The sequence below is a fragment of the Metopolophium dirhodum genome, chromosome 1 (genome assembly GCF_019925205.1).
Source record: "Metopolophium dirhodum isolate CAU chromosome 1, ASM1992520v1, whole genome shotgun sequence".
Lineage (NCBI taxonomy): Eukaryota > Metazoa > Arthropoda > Insecta > Hemiptera > Aphididae > Metopolophium > Metopolophium dirhodum.
The window spans coordinates 89,298,764-89,317,053 of record NC_083560.1 but is presented as its reverse complement, the minus strand read 5'-3'; the positions used below and the strand labels follow the sequence as shown (position 1 = coordinate 89,317,053).

The window sequence follows — 18,290 nt, the reverse complement described above, 5'->3', positions numbered from 1 at the left end:
AATGTTCAAGTTATTTGACCATGTGAAAAAATTTTAATCGACAATAATTAAAATAAGCTTATAAATATCGAAAAATTTTCATGCCTAAAAATAGTTTGTAAAGAATCAAAATATTAGGAATTTTTTATTATGGTGTATATTGCAATATATAACATCCAGTGAAAATGTCATGTACCTGTCGCTATTTCTACCTAATAATAAAAATGTTTTTTATCAACCATTTAATTGTAATTTGTAATAAAATGGCAAAACTACAATAATATTGGGAATAATTTATTTTAACTGGGGATTAATACATTAGGTGAATTGCAAAAATGTCTCTTGTATTTTTATTTTCACCGTGTACCTACTGTATGATACATCGATACGTGTGTGTAAAGGAAGAAGTTTAGTAAAAACGATACGCGTAGGTTGTAGTTTCGGCCGTATTGAATGAGTGGGGAACTTAACACTGCCCACTCGCGATAATATTTCGGTATTTTTTTTTCTTTGTTCCGTTTCGCGTTTTTCTCGGTCATCGGACGCTCATCTTACGCAGCGTCGCAGCAGCAGCATAATAATTGTTGGTGGGACGGTACTATGGCGAAGTGATAGTCGACAGTGGAAAGTAGCGGAAGTGTGTGGCCCGGATGGTTGGCAACACCGCTGCCATTTATCAATGTTTGATTATTATCATTTTCGGAAAGAATTATCTTGGTCGTCGTCTCTACCCGCTGCACCTCGATCACAGGTAATGCACCGATATTTTTCTCCGCATCGATTTAATTTTTCGGGGAGGAAAAGAATACAGTGCTTTTTACTCTTTCAAATATATGTTATTCGTTTTATTCTTTCCGCGTTTGTTTCACCACGTCCAGTCGTCCGTCCATCTGTCCGTTCATCGATAAAAATATAATATAATCAGGACCGTAAACGTGTACTTTTATTAGAGGCACGTACTCCGCAGATCGAGTGTATGTACTCTGGAGCGACTATCGTCGAAATCGTGCGTCGAGAAGTAGTTTGCATCCCTAAACCGCCGTGACCATCTTATTTTAGATAATCGATCAACAGTTGGGTGAAACAGCACTTTGAATTGTTTAACTCGTAATTCATCTGACGCAAAAAAACGAAAACATCAGACTCGCGACACTTCAGTTTTTGTTTTTTGGTTTTGTAACTGAATAAAGACAGCGTCCAAACGTTCTTGAAGACTACCACTAAAACATACACTACAATGACAACTATTGCGCTGCCGTCAGTGTCTGCATAGTGTGGCCAATTTTGTTCCTGCAGATTTAGTTTGAGGCCAAAGCTATTGAACCAATTTAAGTCGAGATGTATGCAAAAGGAAAGGGCGCAACAGTGCCATCTGATGCTCAGGCCAGAGAAAAGTGAGTTGCTATTTTCATTCCTAGTTTAGGTGGTTGCACATCTGGGTATGTGGATATAACATATTGTATAGTTATTTCCATTGTTTATCTTGTATGGCTGTATGGGAGGTACTATTTATATGTTTAGATTTAACAAGTTATTACAGTATTAAATATTAATGAGTATTAACTATAGATAACTATAAAATATAAATAGGTACAATCTATATGCATTATTTTATTATTGATTAAGATTTATCATATTATGCAGGTATTTATAGTTTATTAAGTAGGTTGATAAGTATAAATATTAAACTAATGGTACTTATGTACTTTTATGAATTATCTTTGTTTTGATTTTTTCTATGCTTATTAGATCAGAAAAAAACAATATTTTGAACCACCTATCAGTAATTGTTGACATAATTATAATCTGTATATTGATGAATTAAAATATTATGTTCTCTTCTATAATCAGTAATCACACTCCATACGCATATCAAGAATTAAATGATTAAAGGCTTCATTCATATTTAAAATAATTAATATTAAAATTATATAGGTATATATCATAATGTATATTATATTGATCAGTGCGCATCTAAAACTACTAAACATTTTTAATAACATTGATAATTATCAATAAATTTCATTAGTCATTCATAAAATCTATTGTTTTCAACTTAAGTAATAATTATTATAAAGATAAGTATTATTATAGGCTTGGATTTTGAAGCAATTAATTAAGTAAGGGCAATATAAAAAATCTGATAACAATTTGAAGTACTAAAATAAGCAATAAAGGTACTGTAGTTAGCCTCAGGGGCGGGTTGAACACCCCTCTTGGCTAATGTCATAGTATTTTATTTTTATTTTTTAAATATTCCCTGACTCTGTCATCAAAACTTATTGATATCTTACATATTAAATAATTGTGTTTATTAAGCAATAAAATGTATGTATACTCAGGAAAGAAACAGAAAAACACTAATTAAATACATTTTTTTGGACCCTAATCACCCCTTGAATGAATTCTGGTCGGACGTGTTGTAAGAAAAAAATATAGGTAAGTTGAAGTGACAGTAATTTGGGGGCGTCAGTATATTACTATTACTTATAACTATCTTTATAATTAGAAAGTGAGTCTAAAGCACAGATACATATCAATGAACATTAATTTATTTACCATACACTATTTTCAAGCCATTCAAAACAATAAGAAAATTATTTCTCCTGATACAACCGTAGAACTTTGGTTGTAAGGTTTTTAAATAGATTTTGGTCATCAATAAGTTAAATATGTTTTAATCGAAGCAATTGTTGTATTCCAATAACTGTTAATGTGTTATAATTAAAAATAAAAATACCGTTTTTACATTTTCTGATATTTCTGCTGAAAAATCAAATACCTAATAAAATTGTTTCAATTAAAACATGGGAAACTTGAAATAATTCAATATTAAAATCTAGCAATGATGTCAGGTTGGGTCTAAATTCCACCTTATTGTATGATGTCTGTAGTTTCCTTAATGTATAAAAGTTAATATTTGATTTACCAATAATCTGAATTGGATAAGTAAAACAAATATGTATACAAAAATTATCTTTTTATGACAATTCATAATAATTATCTGTGGATTGACGCAAGAAGAGCCAATATCAAAGAAGAACATTGTTGAAAGATTGAATTTTAAAAAGAATTATAACAATTATGAGTTTGACTTTAAAGTTGGGTATTAATAACAATATTATAAACATTAGCCAAAAATTTAAATTTAAGATAAACACTTTTTAATAACTAAACAACTTAATTTTTTGATTAAAAACTAATGATAATATTCAATTGCACATAAATCATAATATTAGTAACTTATTATTATAATTATAAACTTTATTAATTGATTTCAACATGGCCAATGTTGTGCCTAATGTCAAGATAAGCCCATAATATTATACATGATTTTAACACAAATATCATAATTAAATATTAATGAGTAATTAATTAATTACATTTGTCTAATAGTCTCTAAATTGTTCAAATGTGATATTGGTCCATCTTGCACCAATCCACAGATATGTATTAGCATACAAATCTAAACCCTACCTACCTATTCTATAATATAAGGATAGGTTGGCTCTGATTCTGTATTCCATCAGTTTTTAATAATTTTTGTTTAAATACTTATGTGTTAAATGTTATTTTATAAATTTTTGTGGTTCATCTTTAATTCTAAACTCTACCCAACTTGATTTCTAATTTAACATAATGTTGTTTACATTAATATAAAAATCTATCAAAATTACTATACAGACATCTTTATTGATTTTATTTTGTTGTAATGCTTGCAAACAAATAAGTAGGTAATTATTCTTCTTTCAATAAACAATTTACTTAACTGTTGAAAATTTAAGGTTAATATTACGTGGTTGTTTAACACCTGTACATAGTTTTATGAATTTAAAATAAATTTACCTTTCATTTGCTAATTTATTGTAACCATACGGATATAATGTTTTTAAAAGAAGATGTGTGAGTTGCAAATAATATTAATGATATTATAACATACAATATAAATAAAAAAAAAAATGATTATTAGGATTAAATGTTGGTTATTTTTTAGTTTAATACTTTAATTACTTGTATTTAATACTGTAATTTGGGAGGGGAGAGGGAAAATTTGGCATTTGCTGTTAATACTAATTGTCAATAAAATAATGAAAAAAATATTATATATAAACTTGAAACGGCAAATTTAAATATATATCATTAGTAGAAATAAAAAAATAGTCATAACACAGCAGTATAGGTATTTTATAATAATAAATCAGTGTTAAATTCAGAAAGAAGCCATTTCGTAAAGTCTATTTTATCAATATAGTATAACCTATTAAATTATCTTATATGGACAGATGTTTACATATTTTATAATTTTTCATTATAATATTATACATTAAAAATCTAATTTAAATTGTATAATATGATTATTTGGAATACATTTCAATATTTATTTTTTTAGGTTAGCATTGTATGTTTATGAGTATTTATTACATATTGGAGCTCAGAAAGCAGCTCAAACATTTTTAAATGAAGTGAGTACCTGCTTAAAATTTATTTTTTGTATTTCATTATTTTAGTATGTCTGCATATTCATTATACCTAACTTCTTCATTATAATTTTTAAACTAATGAATTGTGTATTAATATTAGTTGTTTTTGTTTATAACTTTAGATTAGATGGGAAAAGAATATCACATTAGGTGAACCACCAGGATTCCTGCATTCTTGGTGGTGGTAAGTAATATAATGTGTACAAACTTATTTTTTTTAGCATTCACAAAATTTTAACTAAAGTATTTTTATATTCCTGGAAAGCTTAAACAAATTCAAATTTTGTTTTATATATCCTAGAAAACCGTTTAATTGTTTTTTTGTTATTAAAAGTATTAACAACTTATACAATCTGTGTAATATTATATAGTAATGTGATAAGCAAAGTGACTGACATACATTATTTACATTATTATTTATACATATCTGAATGATAAGGGAATTTATCCAGTGATAGGATCCTAATTAGGGAACATATACATATTTGATTTTTTTCTTTATTTTATGAGATCTTGATACATTAAAAATGATTGAAACTTTCTATAATTAAAACTATTTTATTTTAAAAACTAAACTATGTTAATTTGCTTCAATTTATTCAGGTTTTCTTATATTTTTTATGAGAGATGTCAGTCATAGTTTGATAAAACATTGTAAAAAATATGTTAATTTTTTTAATTCATTTTTATTTTGTCATTGGAGGTATGGTAATGTATTTATTACTACAATTAACTTATGATGGTTGTAAATAGACTAAAATACATTTTAAAAATTTATATTTATATTTTTTGGCAAACACAGTTATTCTTAAATCTTGTATATTAATAATGTTTTTAAAATGTAACTTAACAATTTATGTGTATCATACATTCCAGTAAACTAGTTAGAGCCTATACCTTTTTCATCATTATGAAAATGATCTTTATAAATTCTTTTCTGTTTAACTTGCTTTATATTTTTAGTGTATTTTGGGATTTATATTGTGCTGCTCCAGAACGCCGTGATACATGTGAACATTCAAGTGAAGCTAAAGCATTTCATGATTATGTATGTATTTCAATAGTTCAGAAGATAATTATATAAGTATAGCTATTATAGTAATATGAATTAAAAATTTTTTAGGGTTTTGTAAACTCAGGTTATGGTGTAAATGGTATTGCACATGTAAGTATTTTATATCACTAAATGTTTATTTTTATTAATTAATATAACTAAGACAATTATATTAAATATATTTATTTATAGAATGCTGGACCTTCTCCTAGTCCTTTAGGACAAATGCCCCCGAATGATGGAATGCCAGGGGGTCCAATGCCTGGAGGATTTTTTCCAGTTCGTATATTTTAATATAATTTGTAAAATTAAATAGTAGTAATTTCTTATTAAAAAAAAAATTCTTTGTATAAATCTTAGAATTCATCAATGAGACCATCACCTCCAAGTCATCCTTCAGCACAACAATCTCCTCATTCTCAACCACCATCACATGGACAAATGTTATCAAATCAGGTTTGTTGTTAATCATTTTGTCTCAAATATTTAATTGCACAAGGTATAAGTCAAATTTACTTTATTTTATTTTAGCCTTTTATGGGTCCTCGATATCCAGGTGGTCCAAGGCCTGGAATTCGCATGTCACAATTAGGAAATGATTTTAATTCTGTAAGTGTATGAATATATAATTACCACTATAATATATGAGTAACTTTAAACTTATAAATAATTCATATTTTAGCCTACAGGTCAGCCAATGATGCCTGGTATGGACCCTTTAAGACAAGGTAAACTATTTAATAGTAATTAACATGTTATCACTCCTTAAATCTAATATGAAATTATAATTAACTATAAAAATTAATTTTTGTGTAATTAGGTTTATTTTACTGATTTGTATTAACTAGTTACGAAAGTATAAAATATATAATTAATCAATAATTTGCTTAATAATTTTTTCTCCTGTAGGTGAAGCTGGAGAATATGTTGTAGGTTGGCAAGGTAGGCCAGTATTATTTAAATTTTATTATGCACACTATTTCTTAACTCAAATGTTTTGTAGTTAATGTTATAATGATAATAAAATAACACTGTTTGTTTATATTGGAATTTATAAGATCTTTATTCTTTAATTTTACTTTTGAAATATTTGTATGAATACATATTTCAAAGTGATTATTATGATCTATTCATCTTGTTGACTTTTTTTTTTGTAAAAAAGCATGATATAACAATTTAAATTGTTAAGAGAAATGGCAGTGTTAAAATTTAAAAAAAAAAATGTTTTCAGTGCATTCATGTTTAAAATATGAATTATAGTAATTTGTTTTAATTTTAGTAGTTTTCGTCATAAAAACAATGACATTTATTTATCCATTATAAATATGATTTAATGAATAACCATTGCCATTCCCCTTGATATATCTTTAATTTAAATTCATTCACCGTCTGTGTTTGATATTGTTAAGTTATAAAAACGTGTGTATATATTTGGTGTATTTGTGTTTTTATTTAAGATTGAAAATTAATAAAATAATTACTATAGTTTTATATGGATGCATAAAAAATCAAAATATTGGGTGTTATAAACTTATAACATATTTTCATTAATTTTTGCATTTTATTAGTTTTAAAATATTAGGCTGATTGTCTAATTGTCTACATTTTTATTTGTTACTTTAAGAAATATGACATTTAATGAAAGGATAATAAATAATTATGCTTTGAATATACTATGATAAATATTATTTTAATTAAAAACAAAATTTCACTTATACCATGTTTAACTAAAATTTGTTTTACTGTAGTAGTTGTTTGGTTCTCAATTAAAACTTAATTAACATACATATGAGATTACAAAGTTTTAATAAGTGTAATTTAGTTTTATAAACATAAATTTCTTATTTAAAAATATCTATGAAATTTATTTTTCCATGTATGAAACACAATTTTTATAAAATATATTATTTTATTAAATTTGAATTTGATTAGGAATTATCTAACTGGAAGAAAATAAAAAAATTGTATTCTCGTACCTATATCTAATATAAGTTTGTTAAAATTAATAATTTTAATTTTAGACTGGATGAACTTTTTACAATTTTCCACTCTTTATTAAAAGTTATTATCTAAAATTATAGTTTATAAACAACGACGAGTCTGCTAATACATTAAATACTTAATAAAAGTGATAGTGACATATACTCTTTTTGAATTATTATTAAAAATATTTTTTGCCACTGATTAATATTGAATATTGACAATATATTTGAACATTATAAAATATAAATATCCTCAGAACTATAGGCTGATGGTCTGTCTCTATTAAGAATCGTTTTTCATTGTGTACAAAGATTTATTGTAACGCGTGATTGAGTAGGTTTAAATTCAATGATATATCATTGTGATTAAATTTTTTTTCTTTTTAAGTTGTCTTTGTTCTCTTTGATATATTTTAACATTATTTATGTCATGTAAAAAGTTAATTATATATTGGAGGGAATTAAGAACAATTCCTATTTACTTTTTGTTGACAATTTATCATAGATTTTTTTTCTAGATTCACTTATAAAGTATATACTTTCTGTTACTAGGTTTCATGATATCTATTTTTATTTTTTAATTCAAAAATTAATAAAATAGTATTTCAATAAATAATTGTTGGAAATCATAATTAAATAGTTTTGATTGATACTGTTTTTCTAATTAGGTTGCTTATTTTTTTATTTTATTGAAGTTGTTTTTTTCTAATTAATACAAATGTTTAAATTGTTAATTTATCATTTCACAATTGTGTTTATTTTATTTTAAAGTGCATTAAATTAATGTATTAAGAGAACATACACTGTTTTACTATTCAATCTATGAGAAGCTATAAGCTACTTTAATGTATTATGTTTGTTCATTATATCCACTTCATAATTAGTTGTTGCTTGTGTAAATTTAATTTATTGTATATAAAAAAAATTTTATGAGCTTTATTTATTTTATGAACAGGAGGTATGGGACCAATGAATCCTCGTATGAATCCTCCTCGTGGTCAAAACACTCAAAACATGAGTCCATTAGGATCATATAGCCCTGGAATGCGTGGACCTCCGCCTAATACAACCTTGGGCCCTGGTGGTGGTGGTGGACCAAGTATGCCTTTATCTATGGGTGGACTTGTTGGAAGGCCACAATGGCAACCAAATGCAAATACTGTGAGTACTCTACTATTTTAAATGTTTGAAATGGTAATAATAAATATTTTATAGCATTATTGATTTAATTGTCGTAGATTTGACTGAAATAAAATTTTATAAATAAATATCATGGAAACAAAACAATACTGCCTTAACCGTTGTTGGATAAACATGATTGTTGTCATTATAAAAATTAAAAATACAAATAGTTAACTAATCGCTTAGTGACTAGAGTTATTATAATATTACTTTTGTGAGGAGTTTATTATATATTGTTTTATAAAGAATTTGAATACTGCTTTTTTCAATTAAAACTTTGGATAAAAATTATACTATAAGTAATGATAGGCCAATACCACTTTTTACTGATATCCGATACTCTGATATATGCTACCAACCAAAAACTTATAACAGATATATTAGAAAATAATACTTTTGGAAAAAACTAAATAGGTAAAATATAACTGATACCCGATAAAGTGATAACACTAATATTATAATTTTACATTGATTATTAATAATAAGTAATAATTATACAAATTACATATATTATATTATTTTTGTCATTTCAGTTTTTAATACTTTAGTAGTTACTTTTAAAGTGAATTAATTAAAGAAAATATAAAATAATAACAAATCAAAAAATAAAAATAACAACAAATTACATTGAACCTTCAAAATAAATGATAATTAACAACCTTTTTTGAATACATAAAATTGTTAATTAAAAAAAACTATTTAATTAAATTGGTATCGGTTTAAATATCTGTTTTAAAAAAAATCGGTATTGGTTCAAGTATTGACTATCCCTACAGTAATAAAACTACTCTTAATGTTGATAAACAATGCCTTAAAATTAGGCAAAACAGTATATTATATATAAAAAAAGTGCCTGAATCTTCATGATACTAAACCTGAGTTAATTTTGTCTAAAATCAAGAATGTTAGTTTTGAAGTATCTGATTTAAAGGAAGAAAATAATAACCTCAATAAGGGAATCGGTTCTCTATATAAGAGAGAACTATTTGAATCAGAATTAGTTGATTAGTAAACAGATGTTTATTATAATTGTATTATATTATATTACTTATTATGCAATTTTGATACCAGAAAAATCAGTAAAAGCTTATAAGCTCTTATGTACTAGACATTCCTAATGAAAATATTGATATAACTACTACTAAAGTTAATGAAATGTTTTCTGCATTACAAATACCAGTTTTGTCTGATGAAAATCTTGATTCCTAGAAATGTGATTCAATATAGTGGGAACTATAAATTAGTGTGCAGAATGTCTTACTGAACTCAGATCTCCCCTAATATTCTTAATAATTCAATTTGTAATAGAAAACATTTGTAAAACACTAAGGGATACTATAAATATGTTTGAAACTTAAGATCTAAAAATAATTATTTCTTTATTATTGTTTTTTTATTTTATATTTACTTATCTATATTTTACAACTTATCTATCAAAAAGAATTTTAATGATTATGAAGTAGGGTTTTGTAAATTGTTTTTTTTTATAATTATATAGATGCATAAAAATTTAATCTGTGATTGTTTTTAATTTAACTGTGGTTAAATCTCTGATATGAAAATTATGCTAGGACAGATCTGATAACTTCTTGTTTAATGACCATATGAAATTAATTTATAAAAATGTTAAATTAAATTTTAAATTTTCAAATATTTAGAAACAACTTTTAATATTTACTGTACATAAAATCGTAGTAACTGACACTTATCATGATTAAGTTGAATTGTGATATCACATTGCCTCAATTAATAGCTATTTTTGTGTGCACTACAACACACTTTAGCACTACAACTCTAAAAATATGCACCTTACACCTAAGTTTTTATATAAATAAAGCAAGGTCCCATGTTTAACCGTACTGTATAATAGGTGTAAGAAGGTATTGTTATTTTTCAAATTAAGTTTTTGAAAAAAAAAATGCAGAAATTGTGTTCTTGGGTGTAATGTATAATTTATTAATATACATCATCTTTGCTATAACTGTTTATTTTATTTTATTTTATTTTATTTCTTCAATATTTATATAAAAAGTTAAACAAAATAATAAGATTACTAAGGAAAATCTGATTTTTTTAGTTTTGGGCACAGTGATAGTGTATAAGTATTTAAATACTTGTGTTAGTGATCGTTGATTTAATTTTTAATTAATTAATTAATTTCTTATTATAATAATTATAATTGAGTAGACTATCATGATAGTACTAGAAAAAAAGAAAAATATACTATAATATAACTATAACAGATTTATTATATAAGTTTCAGGCTTGTATTTTATCAGCCAAACCTTATAGTGCTGATGTTTAACGTCTTGATTTCATAGTTTCGTACTATAATATTATAAGAATGGTCTAAAGATCTATCTTGGTACTAGGTAGTCGCAGATACTATTTAATAACAATTACATTATCTAACACGCTAATTTTCGTCCACTACCCGCTTACCATAAACAAAATTATGGCTCAGTAAAAAAATCGACATAATAAGTTATTTCCAAAAGCTTCTGAACAAAAATGTCTTCTAGGTGTTTTTCCTGAAGCAGAAAAAGATGAATACCATGATAATAAATTAAAAATCCAGTCAAAAATATGATTTTGAATTTCCATGATATGTTTTTCAATTATAAAGTATTATTATAACCAAGGCAATTGATTTTTTGATATTTTACTACGGTGTTGAAGTATCTTTTGACTTTTGTTAATATAAGTTTAAAAATGACAACTTTAAAGCGTCTTACATGTAATAAACATAATATAATTTGTAATAAGATATAGTATGAGAAAATAACATTTGCATTCACCCCTACCTTCACAATCATTCTAGATTCAATAGTTTGAATCAATAAATAGTTAAGCAAATCAAGATGTTGTTATTAAAAATTCTTATTTTCTTGTTGTTACTTTAGAATATACTTTGATTATGTTGTGTGCATGAAAAATAGAAATAATCAATGATTGATGATGATTAGATAGTTTTGTTATATTATATGGTTAGTTTCGATTTTAATATATGCAAATATAAATTACTAGAGTTTCTTTGAGAAAAATAAGATTACCTTATTTAGCTGTTAATTAAAAAAAAAAAATGATTTTTATTGAACTAATCAAAATGTTTATTAATATTTTTACAGCCAATGAGTTACTCATCTTCATCACCAGGAGCTTACGGAGTAAGTTAAGATATTTCAGTTAAATATTTAATTTTAAACATACATAACATAAATTTTTTAACTAAATTAGATTAGCCTAATGTAGATATTTATAGTACTTAGTTTTAATAGTTATAGTATAATTGAGTTAAAGTATTGGTAAAAAGAGATTTAGGTTTTATATAAAATATTATTTAGGGACCCTCGGGATCAGGCGGCCCTCCTGGACCAGGCACACCGATAATGCAAAGTCCTCAAGGTAAAATAAATAAAAATAGGTAGTTCATTTAGTTTATGATCTTAATTTGAGCAAAAATGTTCAAGATTCTTCAAACTCTGGAGGAGAAAGTATGTACACAATGATGAAGCCGGTTACCGGAGGGAATATGCCTGGTGTAAGTTATAAACTAAGAGAAATTTTACTAAATTTGTATTTTTTAATACTTAAATGTTGTGTCCTTAAAATTAAAATAACTATTTTCAGGATTTTCCAATGAATAATGCATCAGATAGTGGACCGCTAGGACCAATGGGTCCTAATACAATGAATTCGGTTTTGAATGGCGAAGGACTAGATGGTATGAAAAATTCACCTGCACCGGGTGGCCCAGGGACACCGAGAGAAGACAGTGGAAGTGGCATGGGCGATTATAATTTGTCAGGATTTGGAGGAGCGGGAGAAAATGTAATTGGCCTGGATATATATTAGTTTATGGACGTTGAAGACAATCGATGAACTACATACTGATTAAGGTGTGATGACAACTGTATGGTGACCAAGAAATATAAAGTGGAAAATAATATTTCAATTGACATTTATAAAAAACAAACTGTACATTTAGTTTTTTTTTATTAATGTAGTGTTAAAATGCATTCAAAAATTTTTTTTAAGTTTTGTTCACCATTTTTTCATCTCACCATTATCAGGTTGTATTCATCCTTCTTGGTCCAATTTTTTTTTTAACTTTTTAATTGATAGTTTGTCATAAATTACCTTAAGTGTTTAATAAAATCTCTGTGAGTTATAAACTGTAGATTCCCAAAAAAATATTAAAGACATAAAATAACTTTAAAAATAGTATAAGCTGAGTTGCATACAGTGTAATGTGCCTGAATTTTAAATGGTTGTTCTAGAGCTTATGCGTGCATCTATTTACAAGTACTTGGCAAATATTATGGCCTGGATATGTTTTTTTTTTTTACATTTGTATTCTTATTTGTCAATTTAAGTGTACCTTTATTGGTTTTTTAGTTTTCTATTTACACTAAATTTATTCTATATGACTAAGTCAAACTAATATCCAGCTTTAAATTAATAAAAAAAAACTATGAATTAAATGATATATTATTATATTTTCTTTTGTGAATTATAGTTAACATTATAACATTATTGGATAATGTTAATTTTGAATTATTATTTTAAAAATAGTAAGCAAACTAAGTAAATTGTCTTAGTTGTTTTTTCTAGTATAAAATTTTAATTTGTATGGAAAAATTAAAGAAATAAACACCCCTTATATATTTGATACCAAAAACAAGTTATAAGTATACGATTTGTATAATTAATATAATTTTTAAATCTTTCCTCAATTGCTACCATTGATATAGGATATTTATTACATTTTTTATCTATTCTCTAGTTTGAATCATGCTATCTTTAGGCATGATTTTGAAATTGGGTAAATAGCTTTAATATTATCACATCCAAATTGATGGGTATCCAATTAATAAAATACTATTGGCAATTAGTAAATCTATCATCATTAATTCCATGATATATTTTTTTGTATGCCCAATCTGTAATAATATTTTAAACTTTTAAAATTGAACCAAATATTATAGTTATGTTGATAATTTTGAAATTGAATAGCTTTAATTCTTTACCAATGATGAAATTAAAATTAAACTTTTCTTTTATAGAGTCAATATAATAATAAAATCATTTAGGTTATTAAATTATAACTATTTAGAAAACGAAATTTATTTGAAGTAAAAATTACAAAATTCATACCATATTATTAAGTACAATATTTCAATATTCTGGTATTACTGTTTGTGGCCTAGTCGTTATCAATTTTGTAAAACGGTGACCGTTTAAACTCCAATAAAAGTACATTTTTATATCTCGGGGTACCTAATATTTATTTGAAGTAAACATTACAAAATTCATACCATATTATTAAGTACAATATTTCAATATTCTGGTATTACTGTTTGTGGCCTAGTCGTTATCAATGTTGTAAAACGGTGACCGTTGACACTCCAATAAGGGTACATTTTTATATCTCAACGTACCTAACATTTATTTTGATGCGATATTTAGGATCAGACCGAATCTGCTGCAATAATGAAAATAAAAGAAAGTATGCAAGAGGAAGCCAAACGTTATGAAAAGGATTCTGACCAATCGGATTATTACATCCAATAGTGAAAAATATGATGGTAGTTTGAATTTTTCATGTGTAGATTTAAAAAATCTTGCCATAAAAATCAGTTCAATACATTTACATTGACATGTTCATTCCTGAGACGTTTTTGAAATTTGATGGTTCACAGCCAATAAAATATAAATAGTTATATTTAAACAATTATTATGAATATGAAATTATTCAATATATTATGATAGAATAATATTCATGGTAGTATTTTATGTAAATATTTTAGGAAAAACTTGTTTTAAATTGGAAACAACAACATTTTCATGTTATGGTTACATCATTAAAATAGGAATTTACACCATCTATTCAACAACTATTTCATGCACCCATATCGATGATGGCTGATATTAAACTATTATTTTTCAAGAGCACCAAAATTTTGATTAAAATGTTCTTTTATGTTTTTTTGGGACTTCTACTATTTAAAATAACTGTGTTTTTATATATTGATAATTATTTCTGTTCAATATTACAGATAAATTAATTAATATTTTTAAAATTCATGTTTTAATGAATTAAAAAATAAATATAATAAATGTATTATTTTTTTTAATATAATTACTTACCATAAATTATTACAGTTTATTGTAAACATTATTACATCAAATATAAATTCATTTTAATTGTTAATAATTTTGCCATTTAGTTGTAAAATACATGTTTTTTAAGCAAATACCAATTGGCGAACTCAATTTTTCTTAATGAAATTTCGATATATTTATAATTATTTTATGTTTATTAGTTATAAATTGTGGTTAGTTAAAAAAAATAATTGATCCCATGTCTTAAAATATAATTTATTCTAAGAATTGTAATAATTGTTTATGTGGCAACATTTGAATGATATCTCTTTAATGACTAGTTAAGTCTATATTTATTATGTAAATGTTAAATCATAAAATATTTCAATTCCTATTTATCAAAATTTAGATTAAAACTATATTGGGGTTACCTACATATTAACACAAACCAAACCTAATATATTGGTTTATGAGTGAAATTGCTATTTGTTATTAGACAAATAGCACGTGGCATATAATTTTTGAAATTTGTATTCTTAAGCATTTGTTGAGAACTACAAAGTTGAATATTTTTACTGTCTGTGTATACTTAATATTTCTAAGTTATACAAGGAAATCTATTTTGAGAAAAAATTGTATACTAAATTATTTCATGTAGTTAACTGTAGGTTCCTTACTGTAAATAATACTAAATGGCAAACATTTTATATAATAATATAAGTATTATACACTACTATACAGATCCAGATAAGTTATAATTAAAAAAAAGACCAAATAACAAATTAACGCATGCTAAGAACTGTGTAAGTTATTGGTTAGAAGTTTTCTTATTTGCTAAAAAAAATCAATTTAGCAGTATGAAAATAATTTTTAAAATATTGGAAGATTTACAAGTTAGAAATATATTATATAAAAAAAAAAAACAAAAAAAGATGAATAGCCAAATTTAATCGATCAATTAAACTTAAAAATCAAACCATAACATTTTTACAAGAACTTCATCTACTATAAATTATTTTTTACAAATTGATTATTATTTAACGATACACGTTGTAATTTCATATTTAGTTATTATTTTTATAAATATAATGTAAATTTTTATCTAAAAATGGCACTTTTTTAATTATAATAATATATTAATTATTATTGTTTATTTTTTTTTTTTGAATCAAAATGTTATTCAATTTGTATTTATATTGAAATTAATTTGTTTCTCGTCCCAAATACATTCCCTCTAATATTTAATGTTTCAATATAGATTTTGTAAGAAAACAATGTTATAAAATTGTACTATTAATTTGTACATTGTTTAATTAATAATAATAGTTATTATTTTTATTATTTCTATTATACATTTCATAGTTATTTGTTTATCTGTGGTATATATTATTAATAGTTATCTGTAAAGTTTAATAGTATTTTTAGTATACTTATTATGTACAGTGTACAAGTATTTTATAATTTTTCCTTTATAAAATCTCAATTTAAATAAATATTAAATATTTTTGATTTAAAGATACGCAGTAACGTACTAAACAGCGCGTTTATTTAAAATATAATATGATTTGTGACTTCAAAAATTATAAAAGTTGAATTGGTAATGCTAGAACAATATTTATATTAGTTAGTAAAGAATGTTGATTGTTGATAAAATAGAAATTGTTAATTCCCTAATAAAAAAAAAAAAAAAACGAATGTTATCTCCATATTATATTTACAAAACTAATAAAATGTTATTGAAATTGAGATGAGAAAGTTCAAGTGCAATTTTGTTTATTTATCAAAAAAATACTATTAAACATTTCACCATATTATTTTATTACTGTATTATACTGTATTATGTTTTTAAACTGTTTACAATAAATTATTTATAATATTAATGCACTATGTACGCCAAATGTCTCGGAAATGCTGGAATACCAACCTAGTGGATACCCTCCTGGTATTTTTAATCGGCCCCATCTAATGTTACATTATTCTAGTTACATAGTAGGTAGTCTTAACGGGTTGTGTATTTCAATTGTTTCCTATTTAATTAGTTTACTGTAATTTCATTAGTTAATTAATTGCATAGTTTATAATTTTATACTACATGTAGGTGTAAATTGTTCAACTGGTTTGTACACAAAATATTATGTACTGTAGTTAGTCTTAAGTGGAGGTATACTTGAGCTGGGTGACTGGGAATTCCTGAGTCTGGGACATTTTGGTATATATTGTTAAATAATTAAATATATCCTTAACCATAATTATAATGAACTCTTCTCTATAATATTGTGTTCAAAATTAAGTAAAATATCTTCATGTATGATTTATTTAATTACAAGTTATACAATTAAGCATCGCGTTTATTTTAAATTTATATTATATTATATTATATACTTATATATATATATATATATATATATATTAACATATATTTACACATATATATATGTGCATGTATATAATATTGGTGTTAAATTCAGTGTTGTAAATCATTTATTACCAAATTAAACTACCTGACAGTATGTAATAATCGTTGGTGTTAAATTTAATACCGAATATAATACATTTTATATGGTATTAAATACTTTGTCATACATAAACAATATTTCTTTCATCCTTTAAAAGTTTAAACTATTTATACTAAAAAATGTAATTGTTAGAAATGATTCAGGCCTTTTTGGTTGGACATATGATGGATAGGCTTAAAGCTAGGGTTGAACTAGCCCTGACCAAAAATCAGCTCCTCTAGACCAAATTTAAAAATTAAATTAATTATTTGTGATACGCAGGTGTCATGGCCGCCACTGGCAGTGAATTTTATCACTTCGATTTATTTGCTAACAAAACCATACAAGTTATTAATTTCTTGGCTAAATAAATCCAAAAATCACTGCCAGCTGATATTCCTTTCCATGCTAAAACATGCAATAATATTGTACGTGCGCAGCCCATAACGAAAATGCGTCTCAATGCGATCATACCTATATATTTAGCCATGGTTAATTATATATTAATTTTATAGCGAGTTTTGAGTATTTAAAAATTGTAAATTGTTTCCACATCTTAAAATACTTATAACTTGCTTTAAAATTAAAATATATTAAAAAACCTATGCTATTGCCTAGATAATAGTTTTACATTTATATTTTATAAGAGGTCAATTCACTCTTAGTTTTAAACTAATGGGGCTGAGCTACGTGATCTGCTGTGCTTGAAATTTACTATGTTAAGTAGTTGACGTATGTACGGAACGAACACATGTGGGATCCACGTCCTATTAATGTTCAATGTTGTTTCTAGATATCTCAATTAATTTATCTGTTTGACATAATAATAATAATAATTAATTTTCCTGCTATTCTAGAATAAAGGTAAATATTATAATGATTAATTTGACCCTTGCGATTGTGTACAATAATTATTAAAAGGTAGAATTACTACACTGTTTTCGCCTCCTCGACAAATTTTTCCATGCGCCATCTATTAGCCACCTTCCTGGGAGCGTAGGACATTTTTATA

At 25.0% G+C, this 18,290-nt stretch overlaps 1 protein-coding gene across 3 annotated transcripts; it reads left to right on the top strand.

Moving 5' to 3' along the window:
- Positions 1–682: 682 nt before the first annotated feature.
- Positions 683–17,038, top strand: LOC132935475 (single-stranded DNA-binding protein 3-like). Of its 3 annotated transcripts, XM_061002039.1 has the most exons (16): positions 683–1,373; positions 4,370–4,442; positions 4,583–4,644; positions 5,424–5,508; positions 5,584–5,625; positions 5,707–5,793; positions 5,875–5,970; positions 6,046–6,123; positions 6,197–6,242; positions 6,424–6,456; positions 8,452–8,657; positions 11,807–11,845; positions 12,023–12,083; positions 12,149–12,219; positions 12,309–12,509; positions 14,148–17,038. In XM_061002039.1, exons 1-16 carry the CDS (start codon positions 1,318–1,320, stop codon positions 14,250–14,252), a joined length of 1,341 nt encoding a protein of 446 aa, XP_060858022.1. In that variant the 5' UTR covers positions 683–1,317; the 3' UTR covers positions 14,253–17,038. The 3 variants fall into 3 exon arrangements, with proteins under 3 accessions (XP_060858022.1, XP_060858024.1, XP_060858025.1); XM_061002041.1 differs by lacking the exon at positions 6,424–6,456 and having other exon boundaries at positions 684–1,373; XM_061002042.1 differs by lacking the exons at positions 12,023–12,083; positions 12,149–12,219 and having other exon boundaries at positions 684–1,373.
- The last annotated feature ends 1,252 nt before the right edge of the window (positions 17,039–18,290 follow it).

Excerpts from the sequence above, each read along its gene's own strand:
- LOC132935475 (XM_061002039.1), top strand. The coding sequence starts at position 1,318 with ATGTATGCAAAAGGAAAGGGCGCAACAGTGCCATCTGATGCTCAGGCC. Across the intron at positions 4,443-4,582 it reads CTCAAACATTTTTAAATGAA|ATTAGATGGGAAAAGAATAT; the intron begins GTGAGTACCTGC and ends TTATAACTTTAG. Across the intron at positions 12,510-14,147 it reads TTGGAGGAGCGGGAGAAAAT|GATCAGACCGAATCTGCTGC; the intron begins GTAATTGGCCTG and ends TGCGATATTTAG.